This window comes from Paroedura picta, chromosome 18 (assembly GCF_049243985.1).
Source record: "Paroedura picta isolate Pp20150507F chromosome 18, Ppicta_v3.0, whole genome shotgun sequence".
Taxonomy (NCBI): domain Eukaryota; kingdom Metazoa; phylum Chordata; class Lepidosauria; order Squamata; family Gekkonidae; genus Paroedura; species Paroedura picta.
The window spans coordinates 9,324,261-9,341,098 of NC_135386.1; the positions used below are offsets into that span (position 1 = coordinate 9,324,261).

Here is a 16,838-nt window from a genome sequence, read left to right on the forward strand (position 1 = left end):
TCCTTTGGGCAGTGAAAAGCGGAGTATAAAAATGCCTCATCTTCTTTCCTGTCCTGATTCCTGGCTCCAGCTGTACTATACCTTTCGGAGTGTGTGTGCATGTGTGTGTGTGTGTGTGTGTGTGGGGAGATCACAAGAGGCACCCTCGGCTCGGAGGTCGGGTGGGGGAGTCCTAGAGGCAGAGTTGAGATTCCTGGACCGATTGCGTCGGAGGTGTTTGGAACTCTGCCTATGGCTACAGCCTCTCAAGACATCAACACCAGTGACAGAGGAGGTGGAAAGGAGAAGGTGGTCCCCACCCCTGGGGTGTGGGAAAGAGGCCGTGTCCTCCTCGCCTAGGAGAGGGGCAGGGGGTGGGGACACTCTTGAGCAGGGGTGGCTTTCCAGATGTCTGTGGACTACAATTCCCATGAGCACATGCTGGCCGGGGCTCATGGGAACTGTGGTCCACGGACACGTGGAGAGAGACAGTTTGGCCACCCCTGGTCTAGAGAGAAGGTGTGGCAGGGGCGGCTCTGCAAGTGTGGCCAAACTTTGGCTCTCTAGATGGCCGTGGACTACAAAACCCATGAGCCCCCGCTCATTACCTGAGGCTGGGAGTTCTAGTCCGCAAAGCATTTTGCGGTGATAAGTGTTGTCGTGTTTCAAGGTGTTTCTCTCTGCCCCCGGCATTGACTGTGGACACGCCCACTTGGGGCCCCTCCCCTTCCCACCCCCTCCAGGCCCATCATTGGCCGCTTTGGGACGGGGTGGGTGGGGGAGTTGACATGACCCTAGATGGTCCTATCACCCAATAAATGTTTAACAAATTAAAAAAAAATAACAATTAACTCTCACCCCTGCGGGAAACCCTTCCAGGGCTGTCAAGAAACCCCTGGTTCTAAGGAAACCCTGGTTGGAAAACTCTGATTTAGGTGCTTTTGCACTGGCTGGATGCCGGCATAAGCAAGCGCCCCTCGAAGGGAAGGCTGAAACAACCAGGCAGCGTCCCGCTGCCAGCCCCCCACGGAAAAGGCGACTCCTTCTCCGCCAGAGAAATGCATCCGTGAGCCCATCTGCTCGCCAAGGCCCTTGCCAGCTGGATAGCTGCTACGGTGTCCCGTTCCCCCCAAAAAGAGGCTTAAACGGAAAACAAAGGAGATCCATTCCACGCTCCGTCAAGCCCGGTAGCTTCTATTTCTCCACAAATTCCTCGCATTGTTTCCTCGACCGCAAATAAATAAACGGACGCGGACTCCTTAACAGCAAGCAGTGCCCCTGGTGCCAGCCCGCAAAAGTGTGGCGCCGTCTCACTGGAGATCAATGGGTCTCCTCCAGAGCAAGCACGGAGTCTTGCTCCTGTGGCATGTGGCGGGGCAGCCAACATGGGCTGGAAGCCCCGGGAAATGGACACCGACGTCCTGGGCTTAGATTCTTGAGCTGGGAGGCAGGCCGAAGTGTTAAAATAGCTTGGCACGACGGATTCGCTTTGCTTTCCCTTCCCCTTGGCTCCGGGGTAGGTACCGTAAGAGCGGGAGGGGTAGGGGGAGGTTGCCGATTTTGATAAACGGGCCATGAGTGTTGTTGTTGTTGTTGGTGGTGGTGGTGGTGATGGAGGGGGAGTTATTCCTCCTTCTGCCCGCTTCCTTCGGCTCCCCACTCCTTTTGCCCCAATTGGAACACCCTCGCCCTGCCGCCGTGCTGTGCTCATGTTTTTCTCGGCCGGTCTGCTTTCCTGGCCAGCACAAACCTCGGCTGTTTGGCTTGTGCTCCTTCCAAAGCCCAGCGCGGCCTCTTCCCCCAGTTTGCTTTAGTCATTCCGATTCTGGCAGGGGTGTGCTCCACTCGGTCCGTGGCTGTGCGTAAAAAAAACAAAACACCCAACTGTTTTGTTCTCTCTCTTTCTCTCTCTTTCTCTCTCTTAGAGGCGCAAGAAGATGGCCAAACCCACAGGGCTGTCCTGGGAGATCACCTGGTTCACCCTCGCCACCCTCTGTGCCCGTCTACAGGTAGGTAAGAGCCCTGCAGCCTCAGCCAAACGCAGATTAATACAGGGACAAACCGGGAAACTGCTGAGCTGGCCTTGGGCTCGGTTGTGTGTTGTCAGACTAGTGACAGTGTCGGATGAGGATCTGGGAGACTCCGGTTCGAATCGCTGCTCTGCCATGGAAGCTGGCTGGCTGACCTGCGGCCAGTCCCCTCTCGTGGCCTAGCCTACCTTCTAGGGTTGTTGTGAGGATAAAATGAAGCTGAAGAGGAGAATGTAAGCTCCTCTGGGTCCCCATGGAGGAGAAAGGCGGTATAGAAGTGAAGTGAGACAACAGAGAAGCAACCAACTTTCTGCTTAATTTTTCTCTTGTCTTTTTGGCGAAGGAGGGGACTCTGTATATTGCTGGGGTCTGGGTTCTTTTTCTCTAGATGTACTGGGTCTGATCTGGTGGGACGAGCTCCTGGAAGAACTAAGGTCCGCGGCAGAACTGAATCAGATCCAGTACATCTTTGCCACGAACATCAGGATGGCTCGTTTACCAGGGGTGGCCAAACTGCGGCGCTCCAGATGTCAACGGACTACAATTCCCATGAGCCTTCCCTTTCCTCTCCCACAACAGACACCCTGTGGGGTGGATGAGGCTGAGAGAGCCCTGATTTCACTGCTTGCTCAGAACAGTTTTATCAGTGCCGTGGCGAGCCCAAGGTCACCCAGCTGGCTGCATGTGGGGGAGCGCAGAATCGAACCCGGCATGCCAGATTAGAAGTCCGCACTCCTAACCACTACACCAAACTGGCTCCCATTCTTAGATTTTGTACCACGTTTCTCACACAGCACATGGGTCCAAGGTTGATAGCCGAGCCATTTTGTGGGCAGAAGATGTGTTGGGCGCACAGACCAGGTGCTTTTTTAAGGCTGCGGCCCTCTCCAAATCCCCTGCCCGGGGTAGAATTGGCAGGGTCCCTCTCTTTCTTTGCCCGCTTTCCCTTTCTATTGTATAAATATTGTAAAATCGAACACGGCAAGCGAGGAGAAAGGGAAGGGTTTGCGTTTGGAGGTTGTCCTGATTTTGACAACGGAGACTTCTTTACTTCAGAATTTATCGGAGCGTTGTGCTGGCTTTTATGACTCAGACGTTTTACCTTGGAATTTATCTGAGGTCTGCACAGAGGCATGATTTTTGAAAGCCAAGATTAATGCTGCCCACCCCAAGAAAGGATGTTCAGGGAAGAATCTGCCAGATGTATTCAGTGAAATATTTGATGTTATCGTTGACGTGTTTCCTCAATGACAGTATCACCACAAAGCTTAGCCAGGCTCCTGCAGTTCCCCTGTGACTAATAGCAGTTATTTAAATGAGTGGTCTTGGGACCAAACAGCTGTTGCTCCTAGTTTGGTGGAGAGCAGAGCAATGCTTTTAATAGATGAATTCAGTGTTAATAGATGCATTTAAAATATTCTGTGCCAGGGGCGGCCAAACTGTGGCTCTCCAGATGTCCATGGACTACAATTCCCATGTGCCCCTGCAGATCCACAGTTTGCCCCACCTGAATTATAGGCTTCGTCCAGGGGCTCATGAGAATTGTAGTCCATGGATATCTGGAGAACTACAGTTTGGCTTCCCCTGGATTATAGGCTTCTCCCAGGGGCTCATGGGAATTGTAGTCCATGGACATCTGGAGAACTACAGTTTGGCTTCCCCTGGATTATAGGCTTCTCCCAGGGGCTCGTGGGAATTGTAGTCCATTGACATCTGGAGAACTACAGTTTGGCTGCCCCTGGATTATAGGCTTCTCCCAGGGGCTCATGGGAATTGTAGTCCATGGACATCTGGAGAACTACAGTTTGGCTTCCCCTGGATTATAGGCTTCTCCCAGGGGCTCATGGGAATTGTAGTCCATGGACATCTGGAGAGCCACAGTTTGGCTTCCCCTGGATTATAGGCTTCTCCCAGGGGCTCATGGGAATTGTAGTCCATGGACATCTGAAGAGCCACAGTTTGGCCACCCCTGTATGTTTTGATTTTGAAATAACAAATCTGGGCACAGCAGGAAAGCGGGAAACAATTTGCTTCGGGACATCATTTCTTAAGCACCATTTTCTTTCAAAGTTGTAACATTTGTGCTGCTGTGCTTTATTTCGAGGGCTGATTTCTCCAAATAGTCAGACGATCCTGAAAAATGATGCAGTCAAATAAAATTGTTTAAGGCCACTAAGGATGAAGAGAGAGCTGACAGAGTCAGTAAGGGCCTGCTGAACTTCAAAGTGTTTTGCAATCGTTTGGAAAAGTGTAAGCCTGCTGCTCTTTGGGTCTCAAGCAAATTGTTTCAAAGGCCGCAGCAAAAGCTTGACTTGTTGGGCTGTGGAGATCCCTGCTGAGCCATGAAACTCTCTGGGTGGCAGGGTCCCAGTTGTACACTGTGTGAGCTTAACCTACCTCTCAAAGTGTTGCGGGGGTCAAGTGAGGGAGGAAGAACTGCGTGAGCTACCCTGAGCTCCTTGGAGAGCAAAGCATGATAAAAATGTGACAGGTTTTGCTGCATGCGTGCCTGCAAGATGGATGTGTGCTTTGACTGGAGCATATCTCTGAGCACTGTCCTTGGAGAGTTTACCATTGCGACGGATTGCCCTTCAAAAGCTCAGAAGTGCTGTATTCACATGTAATGGATTGTGAACGGTTAATGCCTCACAGAGCCAGAGAGACTTGAGTTAAGTGCTGCTCAAAGGAATTTGACTGGTTAGCATCAGTTGAGCAGAGGGAGACTTGGGAACTCAGTTTGAGTTTAGCCCTGACTGTGGAAATTTAACTCTGACTGAGGAAAGTTTAGCTGTGATTGAAAATAGTTTCATACTGTCTGAGTACTGAGAAGGTAGGCAAGGAGGAGTGGGAGGTTCGGTGAAGGTAGGCAAGGAGGAGTAACCCCTTCAGGCTAGGAAAAGAGGTAGATCTAGTTAGTGAGAAGAAATTCCCAGCTCACTTGATAAGAGAGATAGCTTTAAAGAGTGGAGTGATCCCTGGTATGTTTTGAGAAGAAATTTGTGTGCTTGGTAGTATATCCCTGTCTTCTGAAACCTAAAGAGTCAGTAAAAGCGAAGAAAGTGGACTAGAATGTTTAGACACTGAAACCAAAGCCTCTCAATCTCTAAGAATCAAAGACTTTGTGAAAACTTTTAAAACTCCCATGGGCTGGAAATGTATGATCTAGAGCAGGGGTAGTCAACCTGTGGTCCTCTAGATGTCCATGGACTACAATTCCCATGAGCAAATTCTGGCAGGGGCTCATGGGAATTGTAGTCCATGGACATCTGGAGGACCACAGGTTGACTACCCCTGATCTAGAGTCTTTGTGATTTAAGTGACCTCAGAGTTATATTTGATTAACCTCAAACACTTTACCCCTAATTTCACTTGACCTTTCCCCCTCTCCATTGAATAAAATCTTGTTTATTTTTGAACATTCTAATGCCTCTTGTGTGCCATTTTCAGACATTAAAGAGGTGATCTTGTCTCTTCCCTCAAGTTCCTGCACTGAACCAGCAGCGAAATACAATTAAGTGACAGGATGAGACAGCCGTAGATCTTCAGAAAAGAAGAAAATAGACAAAGGGACTGCTCAGCTAGAAAGGAAGTGGGGGGGGGGATGGAGGGAAAATCTTGCATCTGAGTGAGGGAATTGGGGCTGGATCATTGTAGCCATCCCTTGTGAAAATTGTGCTGTACACAGATCCACTTTAATAACCGCTCATTCACATTCCACACTTAGCCACAAGGATTCTCCCTCCCCTTGGCTGGTAACTCAGGCCTCTTGTCTGCAGAACACTGGAAACCTTCTCCCACCCCCAGCTAAAATTTCATATGTGTAAGTAATGAGGAACGTAGCACTGCCAACAATGGGCATGGCAGTTCTCTGAAACCCTAGAGAGACAGACAATACTGATTACAGTAAAAAAAAACCCCAAGACTGATTGATTTTGTGACACTAACAAATGTACACGCGTTGTGCAAAAGGAAATTCATTTAAACCTTGAAGGACCATCTCGATTCCCTGCCCCTCCACATGCAGCCAGCTGGGTGACCTTGGGCTAGTCACAGTCCTGATAGTGCTGTTGCCACAGAGGAGTCTTTTCAGAGCTCTCTTAGCCTCACCTGCCTTTACAGGTGTGTCTGTTGTGGGGAGAGGAAGGGAGGGCGATTGTAAGCTGCTTTGAGACTCCTCCGGGCTGTGAAAAGCGGCGTATAAAAACCAACTCCTCTTCTTCTGTGTCCCTGTGCACTAGCTGTGGCAATCAGACAGAGAGGTGTTGACTATCCTACCATTTTGTGTGGTCTGTCTGGTGTCTTCCAGGGCCCAGGCCTTTCCTACCTGGCTCAGTGAAATGGCCTCCCTGCAAAGGTGATGCTTCCTTGGAGATTCTTAGAAGGCACACCTAGGCCTGCCTGTTTGTTAGGGCAGGGGTAGTCAACCTGTGGTCTTCCAGATGTCCATGGACTACAATTCCCATGAGCCAAATGCCGTGAAAAGCCATAGAGCAGGGGTAGTCAACCTGTGGTCTTCCAGATGTCCATGGACTACAATTCCCATGAGCCAAATGCCGTGAAAAGCCATAGAGCAGGGGTAGTCAACCTGTGGTCCTCCAGATGTCCATGGACTACAATTCCCATGAGCCAAATGCCGTGAAAAGGCGTAGAGCAGGAGTAGTCAACCTGTGGTCCTCCAGATGTCCATGGACTACAATTCCCATGAGCCAAATGCCGTGAAAAGGCGTAGAGCAGGAGTAGTCAACCTGTGGTCCTCCAGATGTCCATGGACTACAATTCCCAAGAGCCAAATGCCGTGAAAAGGCGTAGAGCAGGAGTAGTCAACCTCTGGTCCTCCAGATGTTCATGGACTACAATTCCCATGAGCCCCTGCCAGCTAATGTAGTCCATGGACATCTGGAGGACCACAGGTTGACTACCTCTGTGTTAGGGCTTTTGAAGGGGTTTGAATGGCAGGCATCTTTTAAGGGGGGGTGAAACAGAGGGATTTGGGGTTCATTTTAGTTTGGTTTTAACTGGAGATGTTTCCTCCCCCCCCCCCCCCCGCTATTATGATAAGCTGCCTTGAACCGCAAGGTAAGATGGGATTAAGTGTTTTAATATGCGTGCGTGTGTGTCATATTAACACTTGTAAAAGGAACATTTCACACAGCCTGAAAAGCAGTATCTGTTTTCGATTGGATTTTTGGTAACGGAAAGGATATTAAAGCGATATTTGAAAATCTGCCTCTGGAAGGATCCGGTTTCCAGGAATTGTCAGTTTGTCCTGCTTCCTGTCTGCTAGGAACTGGCCCATCTGAACTTTAAAATGGTGTTCAAAGCCCTCTGAAGGCTGCAATTACCCCGTTGCCGCTACACACTAACCGTTACGATTGCCGTCAGTGTGGGCGATCCCCGTTGTTTAATAACGCCGCTTTATAGGGCTCAGTAAGTGGAGCGTTTGTTTATGGGCGGAAATTATGCTGTACTTCTCTTTGCCGCGCCAGAAATCTGGACGGTTAAGAGGAGTGATTTAGGATGCTTTCTCCTGTCATGACATAGCGCGCTCCTTGCAAACTGCACAACAGCAGAGGCCAGAGTTCTGTGCTACGGCGGCACGCCCTGTGGCTTTCTTGCTCAGCGCACCGTAATTTTTTAATTCCCGCATTTCCTGGCACTCGCAGTGTTATAAGTGGGGTCCTTCAGATCTGGAGATTGCTGGATTGATTTAGTTGGCTTCGTAGCAGGCTGGTTTAGCAGCTGGATTGGTCAGTTCATATTTCTCTGCCTCCCTCTGGCCACACACAGTCTAGGGTCCAGTGTGGGCTCGGTAACACACCGCCATTTTGTGGACACCCAAAGCCCAGATTGCTTGGGATTCCCCCAGAACCCTTTCTGTGCTGCGTCAGATCCGTTCTTTTGGTTTGGACCAATAGCCAGGGCTGTTTCTTTTTGTTTGTCTTCCCCAGACAGGTTCCCACTTTTCCTTATCTGATTCTCACATTGGTCCAGATGTTGTGCTCATGGAAGTTTCATCAGCTTTGGGCTGATCCTGCGTTGAGCAGGGGGTTGGACTAGATGGCCTGTATGGCCCCTTCCAACTCTATGATTCTATGATTGACTATGCTAAAGCCTTTGATTGTAAGGAGCACAACAAATTGTGCACCGCTTAACGTCACTGAGCTACACAAGCCCATTTGCCACAGCAAGGCAGCGATCCTTGCAGGGGAAGGATAAAGTAGAGTTGGGTTATTCTTGGAGATTTTTCAGGTGTCGTCTGGGAGGGGTAAGTTTTGGGGAAGAAGGGGCCAGACTTCAGCAGGATATGATGCAATGCTGTCTGATAAAGCAAACATTTGCTCAAGGGAAACTTGACTTCTGTGGTCTGGATCTCTCGTGTGTTTCCAGGAGATCTCCAGGCCCCACCTGGAGGCTGGAAACCAAAGTGGGCTATTGGGTTTTCTGTTAAGCAGCACATATATCTGTAAGGATGGTCCAGAGTGAAGCTGCCAAGGGGCTGTTTCATGTGACCAATAGCCGTTGTGTAGTTCTGCCTGGACTCCTGGCTGGTCTCCCCCTTTTCCTGTTTCCTCCAGGCTCCACCAGATCAGACAAAGTTTAGCCAAAATGTGAACTGCTGGCAGTGCAGCCTCAGCTGCCTCTGGGCCATGCAGGGAGGGGAGAGAGGGAATTTAACCCTCCAGCCTCTGCTTGTTCTTTTGCAGTTAGACGTCTCTTCACTGGGTTAGAACCTTAAAGGATGAAAGAAGTGCTTTTAGGAGATACATAATTTTTGCCCTGTAAAAAACTAAGAACAAACCAGGGAGCCTGATTTCAGATACTGCAGCTGAGTGTAAATCAAAGGGATAAGACTCCCCCCTTCTTGAGAATATTGTCGGAGATTTTGTTGGAGTTGCAATCAGCAAGTAATTTGGTGAAGTCAGCCTTGTTGTTAAGCTGTATTAAGTGGTCACAGGTGGAAAACCCCCAAGCACATGTCCTGGGGATTCCTTTGTTTTAAGTAGGCTTCTGCCCACTTCCTCTTTCTTCTTTCTCTCTGTGTGTTGAAGCAAGGAGCAGACTCCTTTAGGCTCTCTGCACTCTCCATCTGCTGATGTGTGGGCATGTAGTCTGCTTGCAGCGCAGCCATAGAGGCTTGCAATGTGCTGCTTTTGTAGCTACTCTTTACGCTTTTGTACTCTGCTTCAGTAAGGAGACTGAAGCAGATGAATATGATATATTTTCATGTCTAATCTTTCCAGTAAAGAGTCTATCTCTTTTAAACCTCAAAGTATTGTGAGTCGGGATCTGTGCAACTAATAACTGCATACCTTCAAAATGCCCGGTTAGCCTGCAGCTCTGCTTTTCTGGATGGACTCGGGACCAAGCCAAGTCCCCAAATCCTAACAGAAGGCACCTTCCTGAATGGCAACCTTTTGCACATGTGGCGCGATGCCTGCACACTTGTTGTGTTTTATTGCTCTAATGCAGAGAAGGGCTGGAGTGACATCATAACAGCTCGACGTGGGTACACCAAGGTATATGGCAAGGTGTCCTCCCGGGCCTCTGTTCAGCAGTAAATATTTCCTGGCTCGCACTTACAGATGCCTTTGCAAGATTGCAGAGCTGTTGGCCTCCGTCCCTCTTGGCGGATTCCATGTGAAACCAGCCGGCTTCCAAAAAGGCTATTATTGTTCTGGTTTTTTTGAAGTGCTTATTTTTGCTTGTGTTGTGAATTGTCTGGGTCATGCTCTTCGCCGCGAAGGGGTGAGAGGCTAATGGGAATAACACCCCCCCTCGGATGCACTGAAATGGATTTTCCCGGGCTCCGTCTGGGCAACTGGTTTTCGTTCTCTTCCGTTGCATGGCTCAGTTGCGGGTGAAACACTCCTCTGCAGCTGCAGACAGTTAAGCGTGATCGGCAGGTTTGCCATCTGTGTAACAAATACAGCGGTGTGTCTATTTTTAAAACTGGGCTAGTGCCTCTTCTCTGACTTGGGCACCCAGTCCTGCAAGGTTTGAAAGTGTATATAGTCCATTTGCTGCTCCGTCCTCTTCCCGCTGGCCTCTTCGTCAAACTTTGCATGCTAGACCAGGGATTCCCAACCAGGGGGCCATGGACCCCCAGGGATCCTCAGGAGCTCCGGAGGGGGTCCGCGGCCTTTCCCCTCCTGTCCTAGTGGACTTGGCCACAACATAGGGCACTGAACAATCTTATTGGGTATTGGATGGCCCATAAACTGGTACAATAAAGTTTCATTTGACTTGACATAAGATAAGGAACTAACTGCTTTCGTTGCTCCCTTCCCCTCTTCCAAGCATGAAGAAGAATCATAGAACTATAGAGTTGGAAGGGGCCACACAGGCTATCTAGTCCAACCCCCTGCTCAACGCAGGATCAGCCCAAAGCATCCTAAAGCATCCAAGAAAAGTGTGCATCCAACCTTTGCTTGAAGACTGCCAGTGAGGGGGAGCTCACCACCTCCTTAGGCAGCCTATTCCACTACTGAACTACTCTGACTGTGAAGATTTTTTTCCTGATATCTAGCCTATATCGTTGTACTTGAAGTTTAAACCCATTACTGCGTGTCCTTTCCTCTGCAGCCAACGGAAACAGCATCCTGCACTCCTCCAAGTGACAACCTTTCAAATACTTAAAGAGGGCTATCATGTCCCCTCTCAACCTCCTTTTCTCCAGGCTGAACATTCCCAAGTCCCTCAACCTATCTTCATAGGGCTTGGTCCCTTGGCCCCAGATCATCCTCGTCGCTCTCCTCCGTACCCTTTCAATTTTATCTACGTCCTTGGTTCTTATATGCCACTTGGTTCTTATATCCGGCTTTTCTCTACCCGAAGGAGGCTCAAAGTGTGTTCTCTCGTGGTTTCTGTACCTGGGAGGGGGTTAGAGCCTGCGTGCCTACTCCCGCCTTACCGCCTCCTGTCCCCCCCCCTCCTCAGCTCTCCTCAAGCCTACCTGTTAACATGGGTGGTGATGTCACTTCTGATGACATGCCACTTCCGGGGTGTGTGGCCGGGATGCGTGGCCGGCTGACACCACTTCTGGGGTGCCTGGAAGCCAGAAGAATTATTTCAGGGGCTCTTCTGTGGTCAAAAGTTTGGGAAAGGCTGTGCTAGATGGAGTGTCTCTGCTGGGTGAAATCAATAACACCACAGGGTAACACCCGGGGGTGGATACATCGGTGGCATAAAAACAGGGGGAAACAGGGGAAACAGGAGCTACTTATGTGACAGGGTAGTGAGTGTTGCTGAGGATTGTCCTCATACAGGTCAGGGCCTGTCTTTCTTCTGGAATTATAACAGAATGCAGAGCTCCCTTGTCCCGGAGAAAATAGCAGCTTTCCAAGTTGACTTCCTTGTTGTTATAACCCTGTTTGGGGGAGGGGGGGCGTGTCTTCCGTCCACAGGCCCTGCTGCCTGGTTTCCTGGTATTTCACACACTCCTGTCTAGAACATTAATATTTAAGGGATTTTTTTTGTGGGGGGGGGGTTGCTAGGAGAACTATGGGGGGTCAGACTTTGTTTAATGTTTATACCAAGCTTTCTCAACCAAAGTTTCGTGCGACCCTGGGGCTTCTGGAAGACCCTGGAAGGGTTTCCTGAGTGGGTGGGAGTGAATGAATTTTAAATATATTTTAAAAATTTGATCAACATTTAGCGGGTGATATGACCATATATGGTCATGTTTGATCAACATTTGGCGGGTGATATGACCATATATGGTCATGTTTGGTCAACATTTAGCGGGTGATATGACCATATATAGTCATGTTTGGTCAACATTTAGCGGGTGATATGACCATATATGGTCATGTTTGGCCAACATTTAGCAGGTGATATGACCATATATGGTCATGTTTGGTCAACATTTAGCGGGTGATATGACCATATATAGTCATGTTTGGTCAACATTTAGCGGGTGATATGACCATATATGGTCATGTTTGGTCAACATTTAGCGGGTGATATGACCATATATAGTCATGTTTGGTCAACATTTAGCGGGTGATATCATCATATATGGTCATGTTTGGTCAACATTTAGCGGGTGATATCATCATATATGGTCATGTTTGGTCAACATTTAGTGGGTGATATGACCATACATGGTCATGTTGAACCACCAACCCCTCCCCAAATGGCCAGTGATGGGCCTGGAGGGGGTGGGAAGCAGCTCTGCTTCTGCATGTTCGCGGCCCTTCTGTGGTTTCTCGAAGCTTGAAGAATGGTTCAGGGAGTTCTCAACAGTAACAAAGCTGAGAAAGGCCCCTTTAGTCTGATCCTGCCCTGAGCAGGGGGTTGGACTAGACGGCCTGTCTGGCCCCTTCCAACTCTATGATTCCAGAAGAAGAGTTGGCTTCTCGAAGCCTGAAGAATGTTCAAGGGGTTTCTCAATGGTAAAGAAGTCAAGAAAGGCTGTGTTTGATGAGGAACCTGCCCTCGCTTTACCTCCAACTGACCTTGTTAATTGGGATAATGATGCGGCCGTCTGTCCCAGCCCTGTCTTGAGATGCCCCCAGAATCCTTGGCTTCGCCTTGTGCTGCTGCAGAGAGCATTTTGCAGAAAGGAAGCCGTAAATGCATTTTCAATACTGCAAGTTGGCTTTCATGCATATTTACATCTCCAGTGGGAATCGTCCTGAAAATAAGAGTGCAATTAGATTACGGGGAGAATGTATTTTGTTAGTGTTGTGAATCCCGTGGGGCTTTCAAACATCCTGTTCGCTTACTCTGTTTATAAATCACAAACTTTAAAGTTATTTAGACTCTGTCTGTGCTTTGTGTCTATGTGTTAACGTACCAAACATGTTGTGAATGCAGGGGAGGGGGTGGGGAATTGTCTCTGCTTTATGCTTTTGTTAGGTTTATCAGATGGGTTCCACAGGTGAACCTATGATGTGGTCATCCCTTTCCGGGCAGGATAATATATTTTGAAAATTTGGGTCTGGCTCAACCCCCCCTCCCCTCTTTCCCTCGGCATATAGTAACAATAATAGCACAAAACATTTTAAAAAATCAACAAACACCTCTTGCATCCTCACAGTGTTAAATAAAAAGTAGCCGGGGACACGTATCACTAAAGTCCAGTAAATTTAAAAAATGTCTTCACAAGCTGAACACTGTGCAGTTATACAACTTGTGTTTCTAGCGGTTACTCAGGACTGGCACAGTTGTGGTTCTGTATGTGAGAAGAATCATAGAGTTGGAAGGGGCCATAGAGGCCATCTAGTCCAACCCCCTGCTCAACGCAGGACCAGCCCAAAGCATCCTAAAGCATCCAAGAAAAGTGTGCATCCAACCTTGGCTTGAAGACTGCCAGTGAGGGGGAGCTCACCACCTCCTTAAGCAGCCTATTCCACTGCTGAACTACTCTGACTGTGAAATTTTTTCCTGATATCTAGCCTATATCGTTGTAGTTTAAACCCATTAAAACCCATTAAATCCATTTTACTTGGGTCAGGAATGGATCAGGGTGGTGGTTGCAGTATGGAAATTAAATGCCGGATTGCCCTGGGTCACTCAGCAATGCTAAGCTTGAACCAAACATGGAAAAGCAAAGACATAAACCTGATTCGATCGATCGTATTTCCAGTAGGTCACTTAGGGCTGTGAAAGTTGGACGATGAAGTAATCAGACAGGAGGAAGAGTTGATTAGTTTGAACTCCGGCGTTGGAGAAGACTTCTGCGGGTTCCGCGGACAGCAAAAATCACAAACAAAGAAAATACGACAGCACATAAAGTCTGATACATCACTGGTCGGCAAAATCACGAAACACCGGCTTGGTTACTTTGGCTGTATCACGCGATTCAACTCAATGGAGGGAGTAATTATTGTAGGACTGGTCAGCGGTAAAGGAAAAGGACATCGTCGTTAGATAGGATCAAAATGGACACTGGCCAGAGCATTATACAACTAAAAGAAGCAGTGCAAGATTGAAAAATCATGGAAACAGTTCGGCCATAGTTTTGCAAGGGTTGGACACGACTGAATGCCTAATATCAGGGGTAGTCAACCTGTGGCCCTCCAGATGTCCATGGACTACAATTCCCAGGAGCCCCTGCCAGCGTTTGCTGGCAGGGGCTCCTGGGAATTGTAGTCCATGGACATCTGGAGGGCCACAGGTTGACTACCCCTGCCTAATATCATCCTCATGTGAGAAGGTTGAGGCCCTCACTCTGCACTGTGTTTTGGGAGCCTTCCTGGATCCTGCCCATTAGCCTGGGCCTAGCGTGGGTGGGGAACTTGTCTTCTCCACAGATGTGCCTGGGAGACCCTCTTGAAGGCCCCTGTACCTCAACTACCTGATGCCTTTATGCTTGGTCTGGGTGTCCAAAGACCTCAGCGGTGGGCCAAGTGACCACCTGCAGTTCTTGGACTGCAGCTGTCCGAGCGTGGGCCGTAAGTTGTACAGTTCTAACCAGGTGAGGGCCAGATGTTTGGATGGTTTGAGAAGCAACGTAGAGCGTGTGTCGTTCCAAAATGTGGTTCCTGTTAAAGCTACCCTTGAGCCCCACAGGATAGCGCAGTGACTCTCTTCAGCTCTTGTTCAGCTTTGGTAAATCACGGCTCGTCCGCGTTATCTTACCAGATGCTTCCTTCAGTCTGTCAGCTCTGAGCAAGTTGAAACGGTGCTTCCCAAAGCCGGTCATTGGCTCAGCGCTCAACTCCTGTGAGAATGTGCGTAGGCGGAAAGACGTCCAGACCACGGTGTAATATTTGTTGCTTGTGTGTTTTTTATTATGCTGACGAAACGGCCACTGTGGTAAACTGCAGAAGCCGGACTGCTTTCCGTTGCTAACCCTGCTTGTTCTGAGGTGGATCCACATGAATTTTTACTGGCGACTACCTCATCCTGTCTCTTCTCCCCGTGGTGGGAATCATTTTTATCTGATGTGCATGAAACAGAACAGAAGGTATCTAAAGCTGCTTCCACTTCTGCTCACGTTCACCCCCCCCCCCCGCCCTGAGAAACTGTTTTCCCCTCACCCGCCTTTCTTGCAGACGGGGAAGATGAAAAATACCCAGAAAGATAATTTTGCCTGCTGCGTCGAAGTCTTTGCAAAATTGGAAATGGTTTCCATTCGCTGACGTCGGTTTTTATTGCGTGTCGCTGAAGAACGTTTTATCAGGTGCTCCAAACTGTATCTCTTGGCCGAAGGTACACAGGGAAGCATCAGAACGAATCATGTGCAATCTCTCTTTCGGGGAGAGGGGGGCGGAAGCGGAAAATGGAAACCCAAAATAAAATAATAGCCCGGGGCCCTTTGCCACGAACCTGTACTTTAAAATATTGCTTTGAAGGCTTGAATTTTTACCTCATCGACAATACTCAGCGAGGCCCAGCTGTGGAACGAACGGAGATCTGGACGTAGATGGCTACTTGCAGCTCTTAGTCCTGGGGGAGCTCTTGTGACAGAACAGTGGTGAATTGTGGGTGGGTGCAGTGGGTGCATGCGTGTTTGGAAAGGACGTGCTGGAAAGGGAGCTGGGAGTATTTCTGTAGTGGCCCACATGCTCCCTCTGATGCTCCGTAGTATATAACATCAGGAAAGGCTGAGCATGAAACAGACAGTGAGGAGTAAGGTTAAGGTGACCAGATATTTGGCCTTGCAAGGTGGGACGCACCGCCGTCTTGGTGGCGACAGCAGGCAAGCCCTCCCCCCCCCGTCCTCCCTCCCCCCGACACTTAGAAGGGTGGCGGCAAGGTGGCAGGGGTGGAGGGGGGGCCCTCCCCCTCCCCCCTCCCCTTCCCCGTCCCCCCTCCCCCCCTCCCTCTCCGATGGGCCTTAGGGTGGCGGCAGCCTGGGTCAAGGGAAGACTCAAAGCCTGGTCCTGGAGGAGGCAGGGAGGCCTGGAGGAAAAGGCGGCAGCAGAGCTGGCCGGGAAGCCCCACCTTGGAGCCCAGGTGCCTGTGTGGGGGCCTCCTGAGCATGGGCTGCCTAGTGGGCTGCCTGCCACGAGGGCAAAAAATAATAATTTTTTAAAATTTAATTTGTTTTTAATGTGAACGCCGTGGGACACGGGGCAAATGCCCCAAAGGCGGGACTGCCCTGCCAAAGGCGGGACAGATGGTCAGCTTAAGTAAGGTGGATCTCCATCGTGATAATAATAAGAATTAGCCATGCAAAAGGGTGCTTCCTAGCTGGAGTGGGGTGTAGTGGGGTGTAGTGAATCCCCCCCTTAAAAAACACAACCCTGATGTGAATGGCACTCACACAACTCTCAGCTCTGCCTTGGCCAAGAACGAGGACACAGCTGAAGTCTGTGCTGCATTGTTCTTACCTGACATGTGGCCCAGCAAGCACCTGGATGGTGGACATTCTCTTATCCGCCGCAATAGAACAAAGATCTCTTGGACAAGTCTGGCGCGTTGATTGGAGGTGCTGAAGGAGAAGAACCCCCCCCCCAGGCGCAAGAGCTGCTACCTTTTGGCGCCTGTCAAAACAGCTTCCCCTTAGGCGCATGAGGGTCAGGATGAGGACTTGTGCTTCAGGGTGACAGAGTTTAGCTGTCTGGGTATTTGGATTTCGGCGTCTCATGAGCTATGACAGGTTATTTGCAAGGAGGAAGGCCGGCTCTCTTTGGCGTGTCCAGGCACTCTTGTTGGATGTCAAAGTAGAGGAAAAAGTCGGTCCTGTGCCTTGGAATCCCTGTTGCTAATTTTTATGGCAGGGGTAGTCAAACTGTGGCCCTCCAGATGTCCACAGACTACAATTCCCATGAGCCCCTGCCAGCGTTCGCTGGCAGGGGCTCATGGGAATTGTAGTCCATGGACAATTGGAGGGCCGCAGTTTGACTACCCCTGTTTTATGGCCTTCAAACTAATTTT

General features: G+C 49.5%; 1 protein-coding gene across 3 annotated transcripts in view; it reads left to right on the forward strand.

Moving 5' to 3' along the window:
• The window catches only part of ADAMTSL3 (ADAMTS like 3), a 231,641-nt gene that overhangs the window by 14,856 nt on the left and 199,947 nt on the right, over positions 1 to 16,838 (forward strand). For 2 of the 3 annotated variants that reach the window (XM_077317250.1, XM_077317249.1), the window contains exon 2: positions 1,905 to 1,988. In XM_077317250.1, the coding sequence (XP_077173365.1) occupies positions 1,917 to 1,988 (72 nt within the window). In that variant the 5' untranslated portion in view covers positions 1,905 to 1,916. Of the gene's footprint in view, positions 1 to 1,363; positions 1,496 to 1,904; positions 1,989 to 16,838 lie in introns of those variants that run through there. The other variant, XM_077317251.1, reaches the window with a different exon arrangement.